This window comes from Myxine glutinosa, chromosome 4 (assembly GCF_964187855.1).
Source record: "Myxine glutinosa chromosome 4, kmMyxGlut1.1, whole genome shotgun sequence".
In the NCBI taxonomy this organism is placed as follows: Eukaryota; Metazoa; Chordata; class Myxini; order Myxiniformes; family Myxinidae; genus Myxine; species Myxine glutinosa.
In genome coordinates this window covers 209,129,700-209,152,130 of record NC_136264.1, presented here as the reverse complement: position 1 = coordinate 209,152,130, position 22,431 = coordinate 209,129,700, and the positions used below count along the sequence as shown (strand labels likewise).

The 22,431-nt window shown below is 43.5% G+C and overlaps 1 protein-coding gene across 1 annotated transcript in view; it reads right to left on the bottom strand.

Moving 5' to 3' along the window:
* Positions 1-22,431, bottom strand: part of LOC137426023 (glycine receptor subunit beta) — a 253,604-nt gene that overhangs the window by 221,099 nt on the left and 10,074 nt on the right. Inside the window, exons 2-4 of the mRNA XM_068114744.2 lie at positions 17,581-17,669; positions 17,130-17,236; positions 2,366-2,433 (exon numbers count right to left, since the gene is read on the bottom strand). Coding sequence (XP_067970845.2) covers positions 2,366-2,433; positions 17,130-17,236; positions 17,581-17,669 — 264 coding nt within the window. The remainder of the gene's footprint in view (positions 1-2,365; positions 2,434-17,129; positions 17,237-17,580; positions 17,670-22,431) is intronic.

The following is a 22,431-nucleotide window of genomic DNA, read 5'->3' as shown; positions in this document are numbered from 1 at the left end:
CAAGACTGAAGTTTTCCAACACACACCTGAACAAGTCAAAATCCTTCTGGGAGAATGTCCTGTGGACAGATGAGGCCAAATTAGAGTTTTTGGTAAAGCACATAATCTCTATGTTTACAGAAAACAAAATGAAGCCTTCAAAGAAAATGGAGTTACACAGTTATACATGGAGGCAGTTCAGTGATGTTTTGGGGTTGCTGTGCTGCCTCTGACACTCGGTGCCTTGAATGTGTGCATGGCATCATGAAATCAGGAGATTACCAAGGAATTTTGGAGCGCAACGTTCAACCTAGCGTCAGAAACTGGGTCTCTGTCGAAGGTCATGGGCCTTGCAGCAGGACAATGACCCCAAACACACTTGAAAATGCACCCAGGAATGGTTCAAGACAAAACGCTGGACTGTTCTGAAGTGGCCAGCAATGAGTCCAGATCTAAATCCCATTGTTGAACACCTGTGGGGAGATCTGAAAACAGCAGCTGGGAGAAGGCAACCTTCAAATCTGGGAGAACTGGAGCAGTTTGCACAAGAAGAGTGGGTCAAACTGCCAGTAGAGAGGTGTAGGAAGCTCATTCATGGCTATAGGAAGCACTTGACTGCAGTTATTTTGTCCAAAGGCCGTGCTGCCAAATATTAGGTCGAGGGTGTCAATAATTTTGTCAATACCATTTCTTTTTCTTTCTGATTTAAAAGGACATATTAAGTTATAAATCAAAAACAAAAGTTCTGTAATATTAATAGTGAAATAAAGAATTTTGGAGATCAAATACTTTTGTCAATTTCAACTTACTGTATATTTGGAGGAAATTGTGAGTTATTTGAAAAAAGTGCAAAGGTACCAATATTTTTGGCCACAACTGTATGTATATACATATATATATATATATATATATGCCAAACAATGCCAAATGCCAAATAGGCAATGCCAAACGTACGTATGTATGTATGTATGTATGTATGTATATATATATATATATATATATATATATATATATATATATATATATATATATATATATATATATATATATATATATATGTATATATACATACATATATACATATATATATATACATAACAGGTTGTAAAGAAAATTGCATTGTAACAAACTGTGTGACTCAACATGTACCAAAAGTTGCCAAACATGAAACGAGTAAACAGATTTCCCTGTAAAGCTCTGAATGAATAGAGGGTGTTTTGTGAGTTCAGGCTTAGTATCAATGGCACGAATGTCCACAACAGATAACCGATTGGATTCTTCGATACCTCCGCTACCGAAGGTGGATGTCAGTTATGTTTTCACCCCCTGTCTGTTTGTTTGTCTGCTTGTGAACAGGATATCTCAAAAAGTTATGGACGGATTCGGATTAAATTTGGTGGGGAGGTTGAGCATGTGACAAAGATGAAATGATTACATTTTGGTGAAGATCCGGATCCAGATCTGAGAATTTTTAACAGATTCTTCACCATTAATTTAAATATATATATTTAGAAATAATTTTTAACAGAGGCAATGCCAAAAACGAGATATAGCACGATATCTATCTATAATTCCAGTAATCTCTGTGTGTATGTGTGTGTGTCTGTGTGTGTGTGTGTGTGTTTGTCTGTGACCGCTGTTTCTCGACAACCACGGGTCCGATCTAATTGAAACTTGCCAGGTATATTGCTGGGGACCCGAGGATGTGCCTTTTCAAGGTTTGAAATTAATCGGACAAGTGGTTCCCAAGGTATGGTCACCGTACTCGCAAGCCGTTCGCTTTGGCTTTGCGAATGGACCAAACCATTTCATGTAAATAGAGGGGGGGGGGGTTCTACCGTACTCGCAAGCCGTTCGCTTTGGCTTTGCGAATGGACCAAACCATTTCATGTAAATAGAGGGGGGGGGGGATATAATTTTAGATATATATATAGTACGGGCACGCCCTAGTTTTTAAAAGTTGTGGACAGATTCGGACTAAACTTGGTGGACAGATTGGGTGTATGACAAAGGAGAATTGATTCTATTTTGCTGAAGATTCGGATCCGAATCTGCATCTGGGAGTTTAAAAATTGTTCAAGTGATTCTTCACCATTGAGTGATCAGGCCATAAACAATATATAGAATGATATTTCAAAAAGTTGTGGATGAGTTATGATAAAACTAGGTGGATGAGTTGGGTAAGTGACAATAACAATCCGATTAGATTTTGGTTCAGGTCCGAATCCAGATCCAACCTATCAATGGATACAAAACGTAAACAGTTCAGCCTGGTGGAGGTATGCTCTCTACCAAGTTCCTTTCTAGTTCATTGATGCAATGTCAAAGTTCTCCCTTCCCCATGAGTACTACAACACAACACGTGTCAATGAACACAGCATGTTACCATAGTGGTCTCATGGATGGAGCCAAAGCTGTTGATGAATATGTTTACTCGGGCATCCACGGGAGGACCTGGGGTAGGCCAAGGCAGATCATCAATAAATAAAAGCCGATTCTACAAAACAAATCCTGTTTGCATCTCATACATCATTGGACATTTTTGCTCTCACTTCATAAAGAATGGCACAATAATGATTGGACATCAATATGTGATTAAAACACTGGTTGTAGGTTGCAAAAGGTAGCAGTGCCAAAGTGAAAGTTTTGTTTAAGGACTGAATAAAGGTCAATCTGATGTTTCGAACACTTCATATCCTTTATGCAGGGTTTCAACTCCAATACATGGAAAACAAACGCATGGAATATACGAAAAGATTAAAGACAGGAGACCCGTCCATTATTGTAAGTATTGCAAGTATTGTATTGAGGTATTGAAAGTGTTCAAACGTGCACGTGTAATTACCCTCTGTATATAGGTATTCCCACAGACACACACAGTGTGTGTGTGTGCGTGCGTGCCTTTGTAAGTGTGTGTGTGTGTCTTTGTAAGCGTGTGTGTCTTTGTAAGTGTGTGTGTGTGTGTGTGTGTGTGTGTGTGTGTGTGTGTGTGTGTGTGTGTGTGTGTGTGTGTCTGTGTTCTTCGAGTAGAATATCTTCTTTTAACACCTTTCTTTTGTCCTCACAATTCTTTGTTAGTTTTGCATTTCTTTCACCGCACAAGAGTTTTGTACAATTCTGTACATTTTCTGTAAATCTTGACGATGTTGTATTAATCTTGACAAACAAAAATTTCACACGAATAGTCCTCTTAACTTTGAATCACGCATACATCGAGTTCTTGCTTTGATCTTGCATACTGAGTAAACTCTCAGAGTTATGTGGTTACAACAAGTTTCCACCAAAATTCGATATATGCTGGAAAAAAGTAAAAACGAACAATAATAATAATAATAAAATAATAATAAAAAAAATTAAGAAATGTTAAAAAGAGTTTTAGCTCTTACACGAGCCTCGACTTAGTACACAACAAAGTCAGTAATGTAGTTCACACCGATCTCCGGTTCATAAGTATTCGATACATGTGATCTTGATAAACTGTGGGTGAAAAAAGTACGAAATTCATTATTTGAGGTGTGATATCAAAATAAATCATCGTAAAATGAAACCAAAAGCACTTTCGAGGGATTTCCCTGAACTCTTAAGGATATAACAACACTTATTATAATTGGAAAAACCAAATTTGTCTTTATGTATACTCCATAATCAGTATGACCCCTTTTTGCCTTGAAAAATGGCTCAACTCCATTTGGGATTGATTTAATTAGTTTATGGATTATGTTTGAATCAATCTTTTCCCAACATTGTTGTAATGAACTCCAGAGCATTGTCAGACTGCTCACATAAATGATATCTTTCTCTCAAATGTATTCAGTCTTCATTTAGTTTGTTAAGACAAAGTGTCAGTCAATAATAACTATAACAAATTAAATAATACAGATACATATCTTCAATAAATGAATTATTATTATTATATATATTAAACAAATTTGTGTTTGAAGTTGTGATTTGAGAAAGCTTGGCATTGATTTCATTAGACTCAATTTTATAACCCACTGTTTGGCCATTTTCAGGAACACAAACCCTGTGGGCATCGAAATCCTCCGGTGTTTGTATTTTACTAATCGATAGTTATTTGGTCAGTTAATGTATTTATTTACTTATTGAGTCAGTATTGATCTCAGTTATTTCATTTTACCATAATAGTAAATGCATGATCACTGAAATATTTTATTATTTTTTAATTCAAAAAGGTATTTCTACTCCAAAATGTCACCAAAATGTCATACGATGATCAATTTCCATGGCCATTTCAGTAGTTTTACTTCACCCTTAAAAGTTTCAAGTAAATGTAAAGTATTTCAAAAGTGCCAAATATGATTTCATTAGTAAAGAAATAAATGAGCGATTAACGGGTTTTTTTTAAATAACATCTTCCATGACGATTCATTTGTAACTTACTACATGACAAAAGGTTATCAAATGACTCGTATTTTGTTATTTTAATTGTATACAAGCTTAATTACAAGAAAATTAGGGATTTGGTTTTACATGTAAATATATTTTGTTGAAAATTTTTGACAAATGATAAAAAGTATTCAAATGAAAAAACTGTTTTATTTGCAATGAAAATGAATTCTTAAAATTAACCATTTAAATGGTTTTCTTTTTCAAAGTCTCAATAAAATACAACACTGTGTTGACAACACTTTCTTTTCTTTTTTTTATTGCATTATTTTTTGCAACATTGTTTTTGTGATTTGCCAACAACAATCTACCTGCATTTTCTACCTGATCTTTTTTATGACATTTAGAATCTTTTAACCAAATCTTTATCGGTATGCGGGTGTCTTCTGATACCTCATGGAGATGGATGTCCTTGCCTTGCATAACCCCAGGTCACCCGTGGGCAAGGTGTAGTCTTGCGCTGTGTGAGGGTGAATGGCGCGCGTGTGCGAACGGCACCGAAGCGCGAGTGTGTAACGGGAGAGTGTGTTAGAGTGCGAGGAAGAATGCACAATGGAGTGTATGTGGGAAGAGTGTGAAACGGAGTGTGGAACGGAGTGTGATACAGAGTGTGCGATGGCCGAGGACAGTGTGCGGGAGTGCACAACAGAGCGCATGATTGGGTGTGCGACAGGAGATTGCACACCCGTGGGTAAGTGTGCGCTGATTGGGTATGTGCAGGAGTGCACACCCATGGGTGTTACAGAGGATGTAACGGGAGAGTGTACATGAGGGTGTGCAATGGCCAGGTGTGTAACGGAGTGTGTGAGTGGCGTGAGTGCACCTGAGTGGTGTGCACCGGAGTGTGCGGGGAACGAGTGCACACCGGACCGTGTGCGGAGAGAGAGTGCAGTAGTAGAATGCATGGGGTGTATGAGAGGCGCTGGAGCTCCTCGGTGTGCGAGTATGAAAAGGGACGCGTGGTGTGAGAATGTGACTCAAGCATCGACGCAGACCGGATTAGCGTTTAGCGAGACGAATAGCCGATGCGAGCTCTCGGTGCGTGGTGCGCTTTGTGTGCTGCGGGGGCCGGCGGGGATCATTGCCGGAGCGCCGTGCACGATTCGTGCCAGGCCCCGCCCTGTATGGTCGGTGCCGTGCCGTGGCGAAAGCGGCAAACGGCACGATTCGAGGGGAGGAAGGAGAGGTCGGACCTTCGCCCCCTGGCGGGCATGGTGCTCCGAACGGTTGAGGTTGGGCCATCGTGCCGGAGACCGAAAGGCTCCGTGCCGAGATGGTGCCTGGAACCTCAGCCCGAGTATTCCTCCTCCCCAGAATCGAAAATGCCGGACGGACCCAACCAACAGTAGACAGACCACCCATATGCATTGCTTGGCTTTTCGAAGCCGAGCTGCAATGACGATGTATTCCCGCACGGAGAGGCTCATAGTTCAGAGGACTGGAATAGCCCTAGTGATGGCGAATGGTAGCTTTACCATTCATCATGTTGGGGCACATGAGCTTTAGATTATGGGATGGCAGTGAAAACTAGCCGAGGGCGGGCTAGGATAATTGTTCGGGCTTTAGTAAATGACAATAGATGACAAGATTTAAGTAGTGACATTTGTACTGGTAGAGGAGACGTAGTCAGATTAGAAGGATGATAATGACGAGGAAGTGCTTAGTGTAAGGGAAGACGGGAAAGCACGAGTATTAGAGGGAAGTAGTTAGTTAGATGATGCTGTGTGTATGAGCTAGAGATTGAAAATCTTTGTGATGAGCTTGAGCAAATGAGGAATTGAATGGGAATCTTTGTGATGAGCTTGAGCAAATGAGGAATTGAATGGGAATCTTTGTGGTGAGCGTGAGCAAATGAGGAATTGGTCGGGGATGACCAGAGAAAGTGTATAAGTGGTGTATTGAGGATATATGGAGTTGTGTTGAGTGAATGGGCTTGCATGGTGTGCAAGTGGGAAATATTTAGTGTGGAATGCTTGGTGGGAGAAAATGGTGTGGAATGAGTGGTGTGGAGTGCATGGTGCGAAGGAGTGAATGGGGGGAGGATGGACCCCTTCACGAATACCCAGGGAGGGTAGTTTAAAGTTAGGTAGAGGGTTTAGGTAAATTGTTGGATATTGACACCTGTGGTGCGAGTAGTAGCAAGGTATTGCTTTGATGGGTGCATGAGTCTGTGGAAATGGCTGGGCGTGTGGGCCTAATTGGTGAGTATAGTTATTGGGGCCCTCCGCCACTGGTAGTCTGTCGGCCAGGTGAGGCCGCAGGTAGGCTCTGGGAGCCGGTCAGTTAGAGTCAGAGTAGTGTTCAGTGGGGCCCGAGGATCCTAGGAGAGGACCCGGGGGGCCCAATGCCAGAGAGGGCATCAGAGGGGTGAGAGAGCCAGGAGGGGCCTTCCCCAATTTAGGGTAGTTGAAGTAGCAAGGTAAGCTCGGGTGGCGACTTCAGTGGCGGAGGAGCACAGGTAGTTGGACCTGCTAGTGGTGCCACACGACCCAGCCATGAAATTGTGCGAAGGCACAGTATTGAAAAATTGGGGGAGTGAGACCCCAAATTTGGAGGGCACCACAGGGTGGGTCAATGGGAATTGGTTTTTAGAACCGCATAGTGTAACGATGGCCAATTGATTGGCAGGGCATGACCCTGGGTAGTTTAAGAGCTAATGTTATTAGAGTATAGTTAGGACGAGAAATCACTTCGCACCATCCACATCCACTCGCCAAGTTGACAGAACTCCACACCAAGTTTTGCAAATGATTTGGATGGGTGAGACGCATCTCGACGGGATTTGACATTGTGTGATATTCTATCTCTTCCTCCTTGGGAGGGATTGGATGACGAATTCGGAGCAGAGGGGGGATAGAAAAGACAAGACGTAGAGACGAATTTGTAAATTGTAAATACGGGGAAGGGCAAGGGTAGTGTAGGCTGACATGGGGGGTTACGAACGGCTAGGGACGAGCTTTCTCCGCTCGCTCCCCCATGCTCCTCATGTTGCATTGCCTTGTGTTGACGTGTACCTTTGTGCCCTTTCCTCCGCTGACTCTCTGCTTTGTCTTTCCTCCCCACCCATGGACCCATTATTTTTGTTGAGGGGAGTGTGCAGGAACCCTGAGCTGTGTGGCTGCACTTTTGCGCTGCACTCTGCTACCTCTGGCTGCACCAGTACACCTAATGGACCACACGTTCTGTGGCCTGGCACCTTTGTTGGAGCAGACAATTGCTGCAAGCGTTATCTTGCCCTGCGGACTACTGGTTTTAAGTGGCGTCAAAGTCACACAGATGGACCCTGAGATTGATCCTGCTGAAATAATTTTAAAAAACGGACACCGTTTGTGCCTTTTTATCCTTTGGTGTGTCAGGAAGGAAGATCTCCAAGTTTAATTATGGCACACCGAAGACGAAGCAGGAAGATGCAAGACGCAGCCAAGCAGCAGCCAAGCAGAAGCCAAGCAGCAAAAGCCAGCATTTATTGTGAAATGTGCATTTTTGATGATTGTGCATGATTGTGCAGTTTTGTGCATTTCTGGTATAACGGTGTATTCGTGCACTGCATTGTGTTTCTCTCTCAAAATTCTCTCCCACAAAAGAACAGGCCCTGGGTTGTAGAACTGTAAATAATTAGTAGTCTTGTAAATAACATGCTCCCCACCGGCTTTATGTTTAGTTTGAGAATTCTTTCCGTAATTCGGTTAGTTGTGGGTGTGAATCTGTTAGTTAGTACACAACGCAGTAGGTGGGACATATCTAGTGTTGTAAAACTGTCGCACACAGGGTGTTAGATTAAATGTAGCGGGGAACCACATCTATGTGTCACACGCAATTTAACAAGTAGTCCTGACCCTTGCTCAAAACCGGTCGTGCTCACTTGTGTGGGTTCGGCTCGGGGACTAGCCTGGTGAAGGAGGGGGGCAGTGTTGAGGTTTTGAGATTGTACCTATAACATCATTAAAGGTCAAAGGTTTGCCCCCCATAGTTAGTCCACAAGCAACACGTAGGCCCATTAGAATTAGTTATGTCATAGTATGTGTAAGAGTAGGCCATTTCCCTAGTGACATCTGTGTTGTGTAAAGAATTGAGCTAAGGTCCTTTCATTTTGCGGCCACCCTTCATTTTCATCAATGGGCAAACTCGATCCCGCGCCCCATTTTGGCTGATCCCTCCGTGTGTGGTGCTTTGGCTGCCAGCAGCATTAGCTGTCCTTTGCTCGCTCAAATTAGTTGGGTAACCACAAGGTAGGCCTGAAAAGAGGGAGGAGCGTGAGGGTCGGGGTGTGGCCGCGACAAGCAGCATGTCAGAGGCGGTGACGGTAAGGGCAACAGCCAACCAGGGCTCGGAGGGCATGGCATGATAAGGCGTGGCAAGAAACGTCTGGTGAGTTCCAGAGGGTTCGCTGGACAAGGCTATATAAGCCAGCGCACAAAGCCATTGAAAAGGACTGGCTGTATTAAAAGGACTCGCTGTATTGAGAGGACTGGCTGTATTGACAGGACTGATGCAAAAGGACTCGTGGGGAGAGGGTGTGCTGAGAGGACTCGTGGGGAAAGGACTTGCCAGGAGGACTGCCCTTATGAGGACTTGTCGGCATGAGTTGAGTTGCGAGATGAGAAGGGATGCGCAGTTCAGAGTTGAGTTACGAGTTGGGAGAGAACTGATCTGGAGCACTCGTGTGAGAACTGCATTGGGAGGACCGGCGTGCACACGACAGTTCGGGGCATTGATTGAGCAGCGCATTGAGAAGCGCGTATTGAACTGTCCGTTTATTATGTACGCAGCCCCGTGAGTGTAACCGCCAAAGCCAGCCCTACCGTTCGCCCTGTGATAATCCCGTGCGTGCCAAACGACACGTGGAGAGTTCCTGGCCGCTGCGTTCATCTACTTCGCGGTGCGAGTTGGGGACCGGAGAGCGAGCTGCCTGGACGCCATCCCTGGACCATCGACCTGTTCGTCTGCAATCCCGTGTGAGTGTGTCTGAGAGTGAATGGGCCCGTTTGTCCAGGGATAAGTTAAGACTGTTTAAGGCTGCACTGTGTATTCTTCTTCTTATTGTACAAAGTGTAAATAAATCGTGTTATTCCTTTCTTCCAAATTCGACCGTTTCAGTCATTTCCTCCATTGGGTAAGCGTGGCACGATTAAGAACCGCTTGGATCGGGTATAGTCATTGCTAATGGCTCTGGTCACGGGTTCGCTACCGCTCGGCGTTTCCACCAACACCCGTGATTCGGGCGGGTCTTGTTTCCTCGTTTCCGGTCAGCGTTAGTACTTAGGTAATAGCGAATTCTTAGTCCTAAAACCCTATTTAACGCTGTCCGGGAAGGACATCATCGGTCCCGGGTCCCGTCAGCTAGTCAAAGACAAGGGGACTAATCCCCCCTTGGTAAGGGGAAAGGCCGGCGTGGAGATCCGCAATATATATATATTCTTAGTCATTATATAAAGTACATGGATAATCAAAAATAAAATTAAAGTTTTGCCATTATTTTGACTGGTATGAGTATCTATGGGATAGAATGTTTTTGAATGCCCCTCGGATGTATTTGAGGTGGACATCATCTGGTCTTGGAGGAAGAAGAATGAGAAAGTGGAAGAAAAATGAGAAAGTGGAAGAATGAGGAAGTGGAAAAAGAATGAGGAAGTGGAAAAAGAATGAGGAGAGTATACCAGGGGAAAAAAAAAGTGTACCAGGGAGAAGGCAGTGAGTAATCGAGCTTGTCGCAATCAGCTGATGCTCAGTTATAGATACTGGGATTTTGCCAGAGTAATTGCTTTGCAAATTGAAAGTTGGATTCAGGATTTTAGAAGGACCCACTCCAATCGCCCACACTTAAAGGACAAATAAAAAATGCCCTTTCCCACTATGACGGACGGATTTCAATCATTCAATGACGTTTACACTTGGTTATTGTAATGAAACAGATGAGTAAATTGAACTAAGGATTTATTCCTCCTGTATTGCATTGAAGTGTATTCCATTTCAAAATGAAAATATGACATCACGTAGCTGTGATTTTAAAATGTTCTCATTGAATCAATATTTGTTTTGGAAAATAAAAATGCCTCCAGCTAGAGATGGATTCTTGTAGTAGATGATCGTGAAGTATTTATTATATTGTCTGCATTTGAAAATAGGGCAAAATGGAGAAGATTGTCATGGGGATCGCAAGGCTAACCCCCGCTCTTGCAGGGAAAATGGCCTTAAAATGCCTGTTGTTGTTGTTGTTGTTGTATTGTCTGAAATTTAACAAAAATCAATTCAAAATCAATTCAAATACATTGTTGACCACGCAGTACTGAGTGTAGTGCTGGACCTCAGTTGGGGCACGATGTGAGTGGGAGGGGGAGACTAGAGGTCAGGTCAGTACCTATTGACCCCCGATCCACCTCCGATAGTGCAGTAGATTTCGTTTTTTTTGTTTTTTGGTTCACGAGTTATCAAGTGACCACTATATTCGTCATGTGTGTGCGTCTGACTGTGTGTGTGTGTGTGTGTGTGTGTGTGTGTGTATGTCTGTCTGCAGCATAACTACCCGATGATATCATCCAATCTTGATGAAACTTGGGTGGGAGGTTGATATCATGATCTGGTTGTGTCCTGCCTAGAGTGGGCGTATTGCGCCCATTGTGGGCGGAGCCACGCCTGAAAAAGATGTCTTTTAGGGGGTAATCGAGTTCAAGCTACATCTTCTCCGAGGGAGTTGGTGGAATCTGACAGGGGTTTCGATATTTGGTTAGGCCAATGTCATGTGTCTAGCCCCACGGAGCTCGATTTTTCATTTTTTTTTTCATTTTTTCCCTTCTTTATTTATTTATTTTATTTATTTTTTCATTTCATTTTTCACCGAATTTTCGGTATTGTGCAGCTAACTAACCTCATAACTGATTATACATTCTTTTCTATCTCATTTCAAGGTCAGTAACCTTCGTTTTGTCATTTCCGGGCCTGGCCTGTCCGGGCCTGTTTCGGTTATAGTCCGTCCTTTGTCATTGAATACCGCTCGTTCGTGGACCATCGTCGTCTCCTGACTTGTTTGTATTATGTTTGTAGGGTGGAGGGTGGATTTGTGCGCATTACACATATGTATTATTAGCTCACCTGGAACGAAGTTCAGGGGAACTTATGCAGTGGCGTGTCGTCCGTCCGTCAGTCTGTCCATCAACACTTGAAACTTCTGCGAAACCGCTGATGGGATTGCGACCAAATTTGGCACAAATTATATTTGTTGTGTTGTGACTAAAGTTTGTTCACGGCATTAAAAAAAATCGGGGTCTAAGGGGGTCTGCCGTTTGACCCCCCAAAATAGGAATTTGTTTTTTCCTCTGAAACTACACACAATATGTCGATGAAACTTGACCACAACCTTCATCGCCCATGATGTACCGAAGTTTTATCACGGCATTAAGAAAAATCTGCCTCTTTGGGGATCTAATGGGGGTCAAAGTGGGTCCAGGTTTGACCCCCCAAAATAGATATTTCCTTTCTTCTCTGAAACTACACACACTATTTCAATCAACTTCACCACAACCTTCACCACCCGTGATGTACCAAAGCTTGTTCACAGCATTTTAAAGAAATCTGGGTTTGAGGTGGTCTATGGGGGGCATGCCCCCCAAAATAGGTATTTGCTTTTTTTTTCTCAGAACCTACACACACAATTTTGATGAAACGTCACCACAGCCTACATTATCCGTGATGTACCAATGTTTGTTCAAGGCATTGGACAAATTGGTGTCTGAGGAGGTACACAGGGTGGGAGGGGGGAGGGGCGTGCAGTCAGTTTAGTCAGTGCAGTATACTGTTTATTCTACCAGGTGAGCGCCAGGGGCATTGCCCCTATATTTATTTATTGATATTTATTTATTATAGCCCCTATATTTATTATCATAGATTACCTAATTTTGAAGTCCATTCATGGATGCACATACAACAATATAGTTTCTAACAACTGAAGTACCAATGCTAATAAAGTAAATGGATGAAGAGTTGAAGATTATGCATGTGTAATCCAGCCATTGGCTGCCAAACATGCTTTTAGTAAACCATTTTTGATTTTTACTTTTGATTAAATACATCGATAATGGGGTGAAGATGTGGAACATGCATGATGAAACAGATGGATGCTCTTCCAGGAATTTGAGCATCCATATTTGCTGAGTCAAGTTTGCATTCAGCCAAGCTTGTAGTTTTCACAAGTGAGAGGTAATATTACTGGTACCTGAAAAATAATCTGGGCTGAAAGATAGGTGAACTTGAATGTCGCAATGCCTTACAACGGAAATCAATAACGTGAATTTTGATTACATCTCTTCATGGATGCAGACACAGGGAAACCAGAATCGATCTGAAAAATAAAACCCGGAAAATGTAAATTCAAACACGAGTTTGTCAAATGATATTTTCAGCTTTCCCCTGCAGGAGAGCAGAGTTTGTGCAACAAACAATGGAGAAGAATCCTGTTGTAATGTTTACATGGAAGAGAACTTGGAATTCAAACCATATCTCATTCATATTCACTGGGAATACATCTCAAAATGCATTGTTGGCCATTAGGTTGTGCAGGCCCTATAAACAAGCGAATGTTTAATTTCATGTTATGTACAAATGTGTTCGTAATCTGGGCGAATAGGAACAGTATATTTGTAAAAGAGACAAACACGATGTTGAATGGTTGAATGGTTTATTTGAAATTACACTTGGTAGCCATTAGGCCAAATTGAAAGTAATTACAGACTAACAGAAAGCAGAAACAAAGTTGGATGCGAAGCAATAAAAATAAAGGGCAGAAATGAACATAAGGCAGTAAAACTCCCAATGGCACGATCTTGCTCCTTTCTGGGCCTGCTGAAGTCTCCTTTGTCTCCCTTGACATATCACGTGCCTTCGATACGGTCTGGCACCCCGCTCTGCTCACCAAACTCTTCTCTTATGGTATCCATGGAAATCTCCATGCATGGCTGGCGGACTTCCTCTCTGGTCGTAGTCAACGTGTGGCCCTGAATGGGTTTCTCTCATCTCCCCTTCCTGTTCAGGCTGGAGTTCCCCAAGGCAGTGTTCTGGGCCCTGTGCCTTTTCTGGTCTTCATCAATGATCTCTCCGACTCCCTGGGGAATCCTCTCTAACTCTTTGCTGATGACTCTACTCTCTGCCGCTCCATACCTCATCCCTCAGATCGGCATTCTGCAGCCTCCTCACTCTCTGCAGACCTGGACAAAATCACAGACTGCTCAAACAAGTGGAACATATCTTTCAATCCTGACAAATCTCACACTCTTACGATGTTTCTCCGACAAAGAACGTCTGGAAAACCCTCCCATATACTTTCTCAACAATGCTCTCCAAGAAGTTCTGTCGCTCAAGCTCTTGGGTCTCACAATCTGTCATGATCTTTCCTGGAAAAACCACATTTCCAAGCTGGCCTCCAATGTCAGTCGCCGACTGGGCATCCTCCATCGTGCGAAGTCCTTCCTTGGCACACCTGTGATCCTCACCACAAACAAGGCTTTCATCCACAGCTAAATGGAATACTGCTCTCCCCTCTGGGATGGTGCTCCTGCCTCGCCCCTAGCTCGCCTTCACGCTGTTGAAACCAAAGCTTTCAGAATCATTGGAATCTCCCGCGATGAAGCTGATTCTGAAGGCCTTTCACTCACTCACTGCAGGCAGGTTTGTGGTCTTTCTGTCTTCTACCAACTCCTATCTGGCCTAGCCCCCCCCCCATCCCTGTCTGGGCTCTGTCCCCCAAATACCCCTACAGGTCACATGCAGCAACCCTCTTCTGGTGAAACTGCCAAAATCAAGACTTTCTGCTCACCTTCAATCTTTCATTCCCCTTTTCTCCCGCCTCTGGAACAAACTCCCTCACTCTCTTCAATCCCACTCCTCCCTCCAGGTATTTAAAACAGCTGTTGACCACCTTCTCTTATCTTCCCCCATCCAAAACCTTGATCTTTTCTACCCCCGTTACTTCACCCCAGATCCACTGTTCTGAAATACCTACTTCTTTTCTGGAAGTCCTGGCTGTGTCCATGTGTTTATTACCTCTCAGACCCCCCCCCCCCCCTCCCAAATCCCTTCCCACGCCTCCTCCCCCCAAGCCCTCGCCCTTCCTGAGATCTCCCGATGTCCCTGCTCTCAAATGTTGTACTTGTGTGCTTCCCCCTCTCTCCCCATATTGTCTCCCGGTACCTTTATTTTGTCTTATGTGTCCGTTTGTTTTTTTGTCATTAATGTTAGCTCTTGCACGAGCCTCGATCTTGTATCAAAAAAAAAAAAAGTCACCCCATTTGACGATCCTGGTTCGGCGGACACGACTAGTCCTCCGGGCGGTGGATACAGTGCCTGGGAGAGCATCGCTGCAGATCACAGATGGTTCCGCACACCACTGACAGCTGCTGGCTGCCAACGCCGAAGAGGAGCTCCACAAGGCCCATGACACACCATGCAAGCAGGACCAGCAGCCGCACAATTACCATCACTTGTATCTGCCTGTTCGGTCTTGAGTAGGAGCCCATCTTTGTGACCGCAGCTGAAGACCAATGATATGATGGCTGGGTTGGCCAGAAAACAAGGGCACAATCACAGGAGGTAGCAGTATCTGGGTTATAGATTTGGCGTGACTGGCATCGAGCACAGGCGCTCCAGACTGCCTCCGACGGTGGGGAGGATCATTACATTTTACTGAGCAGTCACCACCATCCTCAAGTTAGGGAGCCCCAAGCCAGTAAGGTAGTGACCCGCCACTGTCTGACTGGTCAACTGGATGCATGGTGATAAAGGACTTCTATCTCGAAAAGCAGAAGACATGTGGCCTGTGGGTTACAAACAAACAGAAATAGAAATTCAAACTATTGTGGCTTGGAAGCTGTAATGTCAGGACCATGTGCCCTCACATGAACAATGATCTCCAGTCAAAGCAAGACACTATTGATCGATCATGAGCGACATAAACAAGACATATGGCACCAAAATGTCTTGTCCGTTCCATTTGTCGTATAATTTATAAATCCAGGGAACTTTGTTTAAACTACCAACCATTCCAAACAGGAAATGTACTTTTCTTTGCTTGAAAAGGATAGAGCACGGGCAATCCCCATAAGTTGACATCCATGGGGAGGAGGAAATTCTCTGGAGGAAATGCCCCGCTGAGTATGGTGAGAAAAGGGGCTCCACACCATTGTTATGACGTCGCTGGTATCCAGAGTATTCCGGGAAGTGATGGCACTTCCCCCAAGCTCAGTGGCTGTTAAGTGTGTGTCTCATCAGTATGTCCTTGTGTGCTTGTGTGTGTGTTCGTGTGTGTGTCAGCTCTATTACTTACGAGCCTTAGCCCATGTATTAAAAAATAAAAAAGATCAAGATCACTGTTCTACAGGAGACAAGAATGGCTGACACGGACTCTGTACATGTGGCCAATGACACATTCTATTGGCGTGACGACATATTTACTGAAGCCCACCAAGGGTATGGTTGTTGGCTTTTGGCCAACCCAGCCATCATGATTTAGACACCGGTAGCAACTTTATCTTTCTAATCCTTCCAGACATCAATCATCAATTGGAGGTTTTGTCACCATTATCGGTGCTTCGGCGCCAACTTTGTATGCTGACGCGGAAGACACAGAACGTTTGTCCAACTTTCTAAGCAGTCTATAAGTGAGAGTTCTGGAACTATTTTACCTCTTCTTCCTCCCCCTCCCCCTTCCTCTTAAGATGGTAATATCACATTACCTTCATAACTACTTATTACCCCATGCAAGCGAAGCTAAAAGTGGGATTAAGCATTTGGTTCATGTGCGTCTGTCCGTATTATCAGTTTTATCATCGGCGGTTTAAGATTGAGGAATTTAAATTGAATATTAGATTTTGAACAGGAATTGGAACATGAATAGGAAGACAAGTTTGACATTTCACTGTACTTTGGCTTTGAATTTGTCCCGATCGTGCATGCGCAGAGAGGAGTGAGGTAATATTTTACTCTCTCTCTGTCTGCCTGGCAGTCAAACAAAATTGAAAATCATTCCAAACAGGAAACGTACTGTTTTTAAGGAGGTTATAAAGGACATAAACCGCAGGCACGTATAACTAATGTAGCATGTTAGGGTAGTGTAATAGACACAGGGTAAAAATGGCGGTAAAATGGGGAACATATGTCGTCTGGCCAGTCTAGAGTTTTCATTATGATATTTACAATTAACACCTTGTTACACTTTCCAAGCTCAAAGACAAACAACTTCCAACCATTTAAAAATGTTTCCGTGTTAGGGTTAAGGTTAGGGTTAGGGTTAGGGTTAGGGTTGTTCGGGTTAGGGTTAGGGTTGTTCGGGTTAGGGTTAGGGTTGTTCGGGTTAAGGTTAGGGTTAGGGTTAGGGTTAGGGTTGTTCGGGTTAGGGTTAGGGTTGTTCGGGTTAGGGTTAGGGTTAGGGTTAGGGTTGTTCGGGTTAGGGTTAGGGTTGTTCGGGTTAAGGTTAGGGTTAGGGTTGTTCGGGTTAAGGTTAGGGTTAGGGTTAGGGTTGTTCGGGTTAAGGTTAGGGTTAGGGTTGTTCGGGTTAGGGTTGTTCGGGTTAGGGTTAGGGTTAGGGTTAGGGTTGTTCGGGTTAGGGTTAGGGTTAGGGTTAGGGTTGTTCGGGTTAGGGTTAGGGTTAGGGTTAGGGTTGTTCGGGTTAGGGTTAGGGTTAGGGTTAGGGTTGTTCGGGTTAGGGTTAGGGTTAGGGTTGTTCGGGTTAGGGTTGTTGTTACCTTGTTACCACGTACCCTTGAAGTTTGGTCGAATACGGGGATCATAGTTCTGGAGCAACCGATTGATGATGTTGCTCGTGGAATTTGCCTTACTTCTAGAAAGTTCTTCTGCTGCTACGTTACTAAAAGACAATGTTGAGGAGTCAAGGAGAGGGTATGAAATTTAAGTACATTCATAAAATAAACCATTGTCTTATATCCCAAATGAGAAATATACCTTAAATGTTGTAATAGATTTCGACACAAGAAAGCGATATCATGTTTATCCTCAAGTAAATATTATAACCTTTATCAATGTCCTCATGTCAATATTGAAAAGGTTTTTCTCTCGCATCCAGGATTTAACTTTCCATCGCCACGTCTCCCTTCTGGAATAGTACTTACAATGGGCAATGCTCCAAGCCTTTTGACTTCCCCTTCCCTCTGGATTTTCTCATCGCCGTGGCCATGCTATGAGTTTGATCACCAAGCTTGCATATCAAAAGTATGGAGAAGATCCACAGGATCTTCATTCTTCTTCAGCTCTGCTGCGTCACATGCGCTCAGCCATGATTTCTGAAAGTGGAAAAGGTTGAAAATCATTCTTCTTTCAAAGGCAAGTGAAGTATTTTACAATACGCGCCTTTCAAAATGACCTAATCTGCACCAAAATGCAGAAGCTCCAGGAAACTGGTGTGTTCGGAGTGAACTGAAATATTTTGTGTGTCCGTGATAAGGATTGTTAACGGAAATGGCTCACAAGGTTTTTGTTATTGTTTTGTTTGTATACAGAATCTAGGCTCGTGTAAGAGCTAACACGTTGAACATGAAAACATGCACAGACACAAAAAAAAACATACAATGAAGGGAGCGGGAGACAAGAGATGGAGAGAGAGGGAAGCACACAAGCACAGCAGCAGTGGAGAACAGGTACATCGGTAGATCTGTGGAAGGGAGACGGCTGGGTGGAAGGGGGAGTATATGAGTGTGTGTGTGTGTGTGTATATACATATGAGTGTGTGGGTACATGGTATAAAACAGACGAACACAACTCGGAATTTCAGGAAATAAGTTGGAGATTGAAAGAGGAGGATTTGGGGTGTTTTAACGGGGGTAGATCGCATCTGAAAGATGGACAAACTTCTGAAAGAAGCCGAAAATACTTTGAAACGTGGTTGAGAGAAAGGGATTGTGCCTCTGTACAGCGACAGCCTTGAATAACTTTTGCAGCTCGCCGAATAGGCACCTGCTCATAGTACAAACTCCCGTCCATGTGGGTCGGTGCAAGGCCTGAGTGGATGGGTGTGTGTGTGTGTGTGTGTGTGTGTGTGTGTGTGTTCCATCCACAGCGGACGCCACAATGTGCCAACAGAAAATGTTACCAACCCGACATCTCTCATTCACATAAATTTATTTCCTATGTTTCTGTGAATTTGATTTGCATTCTGGAACAGAACAATTATGATTATCGGTAACCATCTTGAAATTGCCACTCTTTCGTTTAAATGCTGAAAATTATGTTTAAAATATGATTTTATTTCCACATTTTGCGCTCATATCGGTAGGTTAAAAGTGCCCTGTGAGCCGAACCGATTCAGGGTAACCAAGCACACACACCGCATGCGCAAAGGGCCTCATTTAGTATTGATACGTGATTTTGAAAGTCGCGTATGGCAGCACAATAACCTAAGTAGAACTCTTTCTTGCAACAACAACATTAAATAGGTGTCAGGATATTGCAGAAAGTAGTGAGCTTCTTAATAAGCTATCCAATTCATATCCAATCCCTAGAGTTCCTAAGTTGGTCTCCAAAGCCAGCCACTGAATGGGCATCCTCCGTCATGCAAAATCCTTCCCTGGCACACCTCGACCCCTATCCACATACAAGGCCTTGATCCGCAGCCTGATGCAGCACTGCTCTCCCCTGTGGGCTGGCTCCCCTGCGTCACATTTTGCTCAGCTTGACGCCGTGGAAACCAAGGCCTTCAAAAATATGGGAATCTCATGCAATGAAACGGATTCGATGGATTCATAACTTCGCTGTCACAGACAGGTCGGCGGTTTCTCTGCCTTCCACCACGTCATTTCTGATCTTGCACTTCCTGCTCTTTCTGTGCTTTGGTCCACATCCCCTCCTTCCCCGCACCACCCACCCCCTCCACTCCTCCAGGTTTCTGCAGGGAAGTGTGTTTCTGCCAACCTTGGTGTGTTCCCCCTCTCTATAACTGTTCCATTTGTGTCCTGTTATGTCCTGATCCATTCAGTGTACCAGTACTAGATATTTTACGAGCCTCAACTATCTATCCAAAAAGGTGTTGTTGGACTAAACCAAAAACTGCTGTTCTGATAGAGTGCAACTGGGCAGTGCTATTGTTTGTTGTTTACTTGTTTGTTGGTTTGTCTGATTGGGAGCACGATATCTGAAAAGTTATGGATGGACTCGGATGAAATTTGGTGGACAGGTTGGGTCTGTGATAAAGACGACATGATTAGATTTTGGGAAAGATCCTGATCGTGATACTGGAATATTCTCAGTGATTCTTCACAATTGAGAGATATCGGAAAAAACGATATACGAGAAAGCACAATATTTCAAATATTGTGGACGACTTATGACAAAACTTGGTTAGGTGACAATTACAAGCCGATTAGATTTTGGTTAAGGTCCAGTTGCATATCCGGCCAATCATTGGGATACAAATCGTGAATTGTTCAGCCTGGTGGATGTATGCTCTCTAACGAGTGCCCTTCTAGTTTGTCTGTGTTCTGGGTCTGCGAGCACTTCGACATTTTTACCTTTAGGGCAGAGCTTTGTCTCAGTGAGGTTGAGGTCTTCCTGATTGGAGAAGGAGCAGTGTTAATTAATTTCATCACACATTCCAAGGTGTGGCCACACATACTTCATTTACAGCCTTGGAGAGGTAGAGTCACGTGAAAAAGTAAGTACAGTAGTACACCCCATGTAAAGTTTTGACTTTTTCAACATATTTCAACATACAGCTATTTGATCTTCATGTCAACAATATTGATAGATAAAGGTGATATAACATAACAAATATCATGAAACATTTACATTTTGTAGTCCATTGTATAATTTAAACAAACATAAATGCAAATTTTGCATGTGGAAAAAGTAAGTACACCCTTGGCTCTAATAGGTGGTATTGCCCCCTTTGGCAGAAACAACCTCAAGTAGGCGTTTCTTATAACTGTCTACCAGTCTCTGACATCGACTGGGAGAAATTTTTGCCCACTCCATGCAGAATTCTTTCAGCTGTGCGATGTTTGAGGGGTTTCTTGCATGCACAGCTCGTTTCAAATCCCCCCACAACATCTCGATGGGATTTAGATCCGGGCTTTGACTTGGCCATTCTAGAACCCTCCATTTCTTCCATTTCAGCCATTCCTTGGTGGATTTACTGATATGTTTAGGGTCATTGTCATGTTGCAAGGTCCACCTTCGGTTGAGGTTCAACTTTCCGACAGATGGCCTCCCATTATCCTCAAGCACCCTCTGGTACAATGAAGAATTCATAGTGGATTCTATGATTGTGAGCTGCCCAGGCCCTGATGCAGCAAAGCTGCCCCAAACCATAATAGTTCCACCACCATGCTTTACAGTTGGTATCAGGTTCTTGTGGTCAAATGCTGTCTTTGGTTTTCGCCAAACATGTCTTCTGGTACTGCAGCCAAATAGCTCTACCTTTGACTCATCTGTCCAGAGCACATTGTTCCAGACGTGCTGGTCTTTGCCTAGGTGTTCATTGGCAAACTTTAGTCTTGCCCTGATGTTCTTTCTGGACAGCAAAGGTTTCCTCCTGGCACACCTCCCATGTAGATCAAATTTGTGCAGCCTCTTTCTAATGGCAGACTCGTGCACTTTGACATCAACAGTGGCAAGAGCTACCTGTAGGTCCCGTGATGACATTCTGGGGTTCTTAGAGACCTCTTTCAGCATCTTGCGGTCTGCTCTCGGGCTGAACTTGCTGGGGCGGCCTGGCCTCAATAAGTTGACAGTTGTTTGGAATCTTCTCCACTTGTAGATGATCTTCCGGACAGTCGAATGATTGATTTCAAATTGTTTGGAGATCTTTTAAAATCCCTTCCCAGAATCGTAGGCATCTATAACCTTCTTTCTGAAGGCCTCAGAGAGCTCTTTTTATCTCGGCATGGTGACGCCACACACTTCAACAACAAAGCAAACCAAACTAAATGTCTGAGGTTTAACTAAGACAGGTTCCTCCAAGATCCTCTCTAACGATGTTCTAATCATTTGCACCTGAGCTGGTGCACCTGATTCTAATGTTAGGTATTTGAAGTAGTGATAAATGTAGGGGTGTAGTTACTTTTTCCACATGCGAAATTTGCATTTATGTTTATTTAAATTATACAATGGGCTACGAAATGTAAATGTTTCATGATATTTGTTATATTATATCACCTTTATCTATCAATATTGTTGACATGAAGATCAAATAGCTGTATGCTGAAATATGTTGATAAAGTCAAAACTTTACATGGGGTGTACATACTTTTTCACGTGACTGTATTTACTCCCTTTATTGCATCTTTTTGCAGTGGTTTACAGTCATCTTTGGGCAACATTTGGTCTATACAGTGAGTTACATGGCTTTCTCCAAGTGGTCCACAGGTCATGGCTGCTTGTTTTGAGTCACAAATGGCACTCTGGGTAGTTGTACCAAAGTAAATGCCCCACATGACTGCATGTTTGCTCTTCCTTGGTTCAATAAATAACATGTCGTTCGCTCAAGATCACTCACAGGGGAAAGGTGGAGGATTGATGTGAAACCCAAAATCCCTTCCTCTAAGCTACCTTGATTTTCACATCTCTAGGCTATATTACTGAAAGTTTTGCCCCAAACCAAAAAATTATCAGATTTCTTTTAGATCTCCTGAGAAAGTCCAGATTTTTGTTAGGATGGGTCACAATGTGCATATGAATATTTTCCCTTATGCAAACCAGCAAGTGCTTGGAGAAGGCGTGCAGCAACTGAAGAGATTCACTTTTAATCTAAAGGCCACAGAGTAATGAGGTGACTAACTTTGATGGAAATAATTGGTTTCAAGGATAAAAATGGAGAGGAAAGCAAAAATAGTAAATGTCGAACGGAGTGAGCTGGAGTGAGTGAACGAAAAAGTGAACTTGCAATGGAAGGCCATAAGGTGATTGTTGAAGTGACGGAACAGTATGGGGACCTAATGTCTCGAGTACAGGGTATAAGGTGGATAGCCACATACTCGGCATTGAACTTCCGCTTCCGGTCCCTCGAGCAAGGAAGTGACTTCAACCTCTGCATGGCATCAACGTTTCAGTATT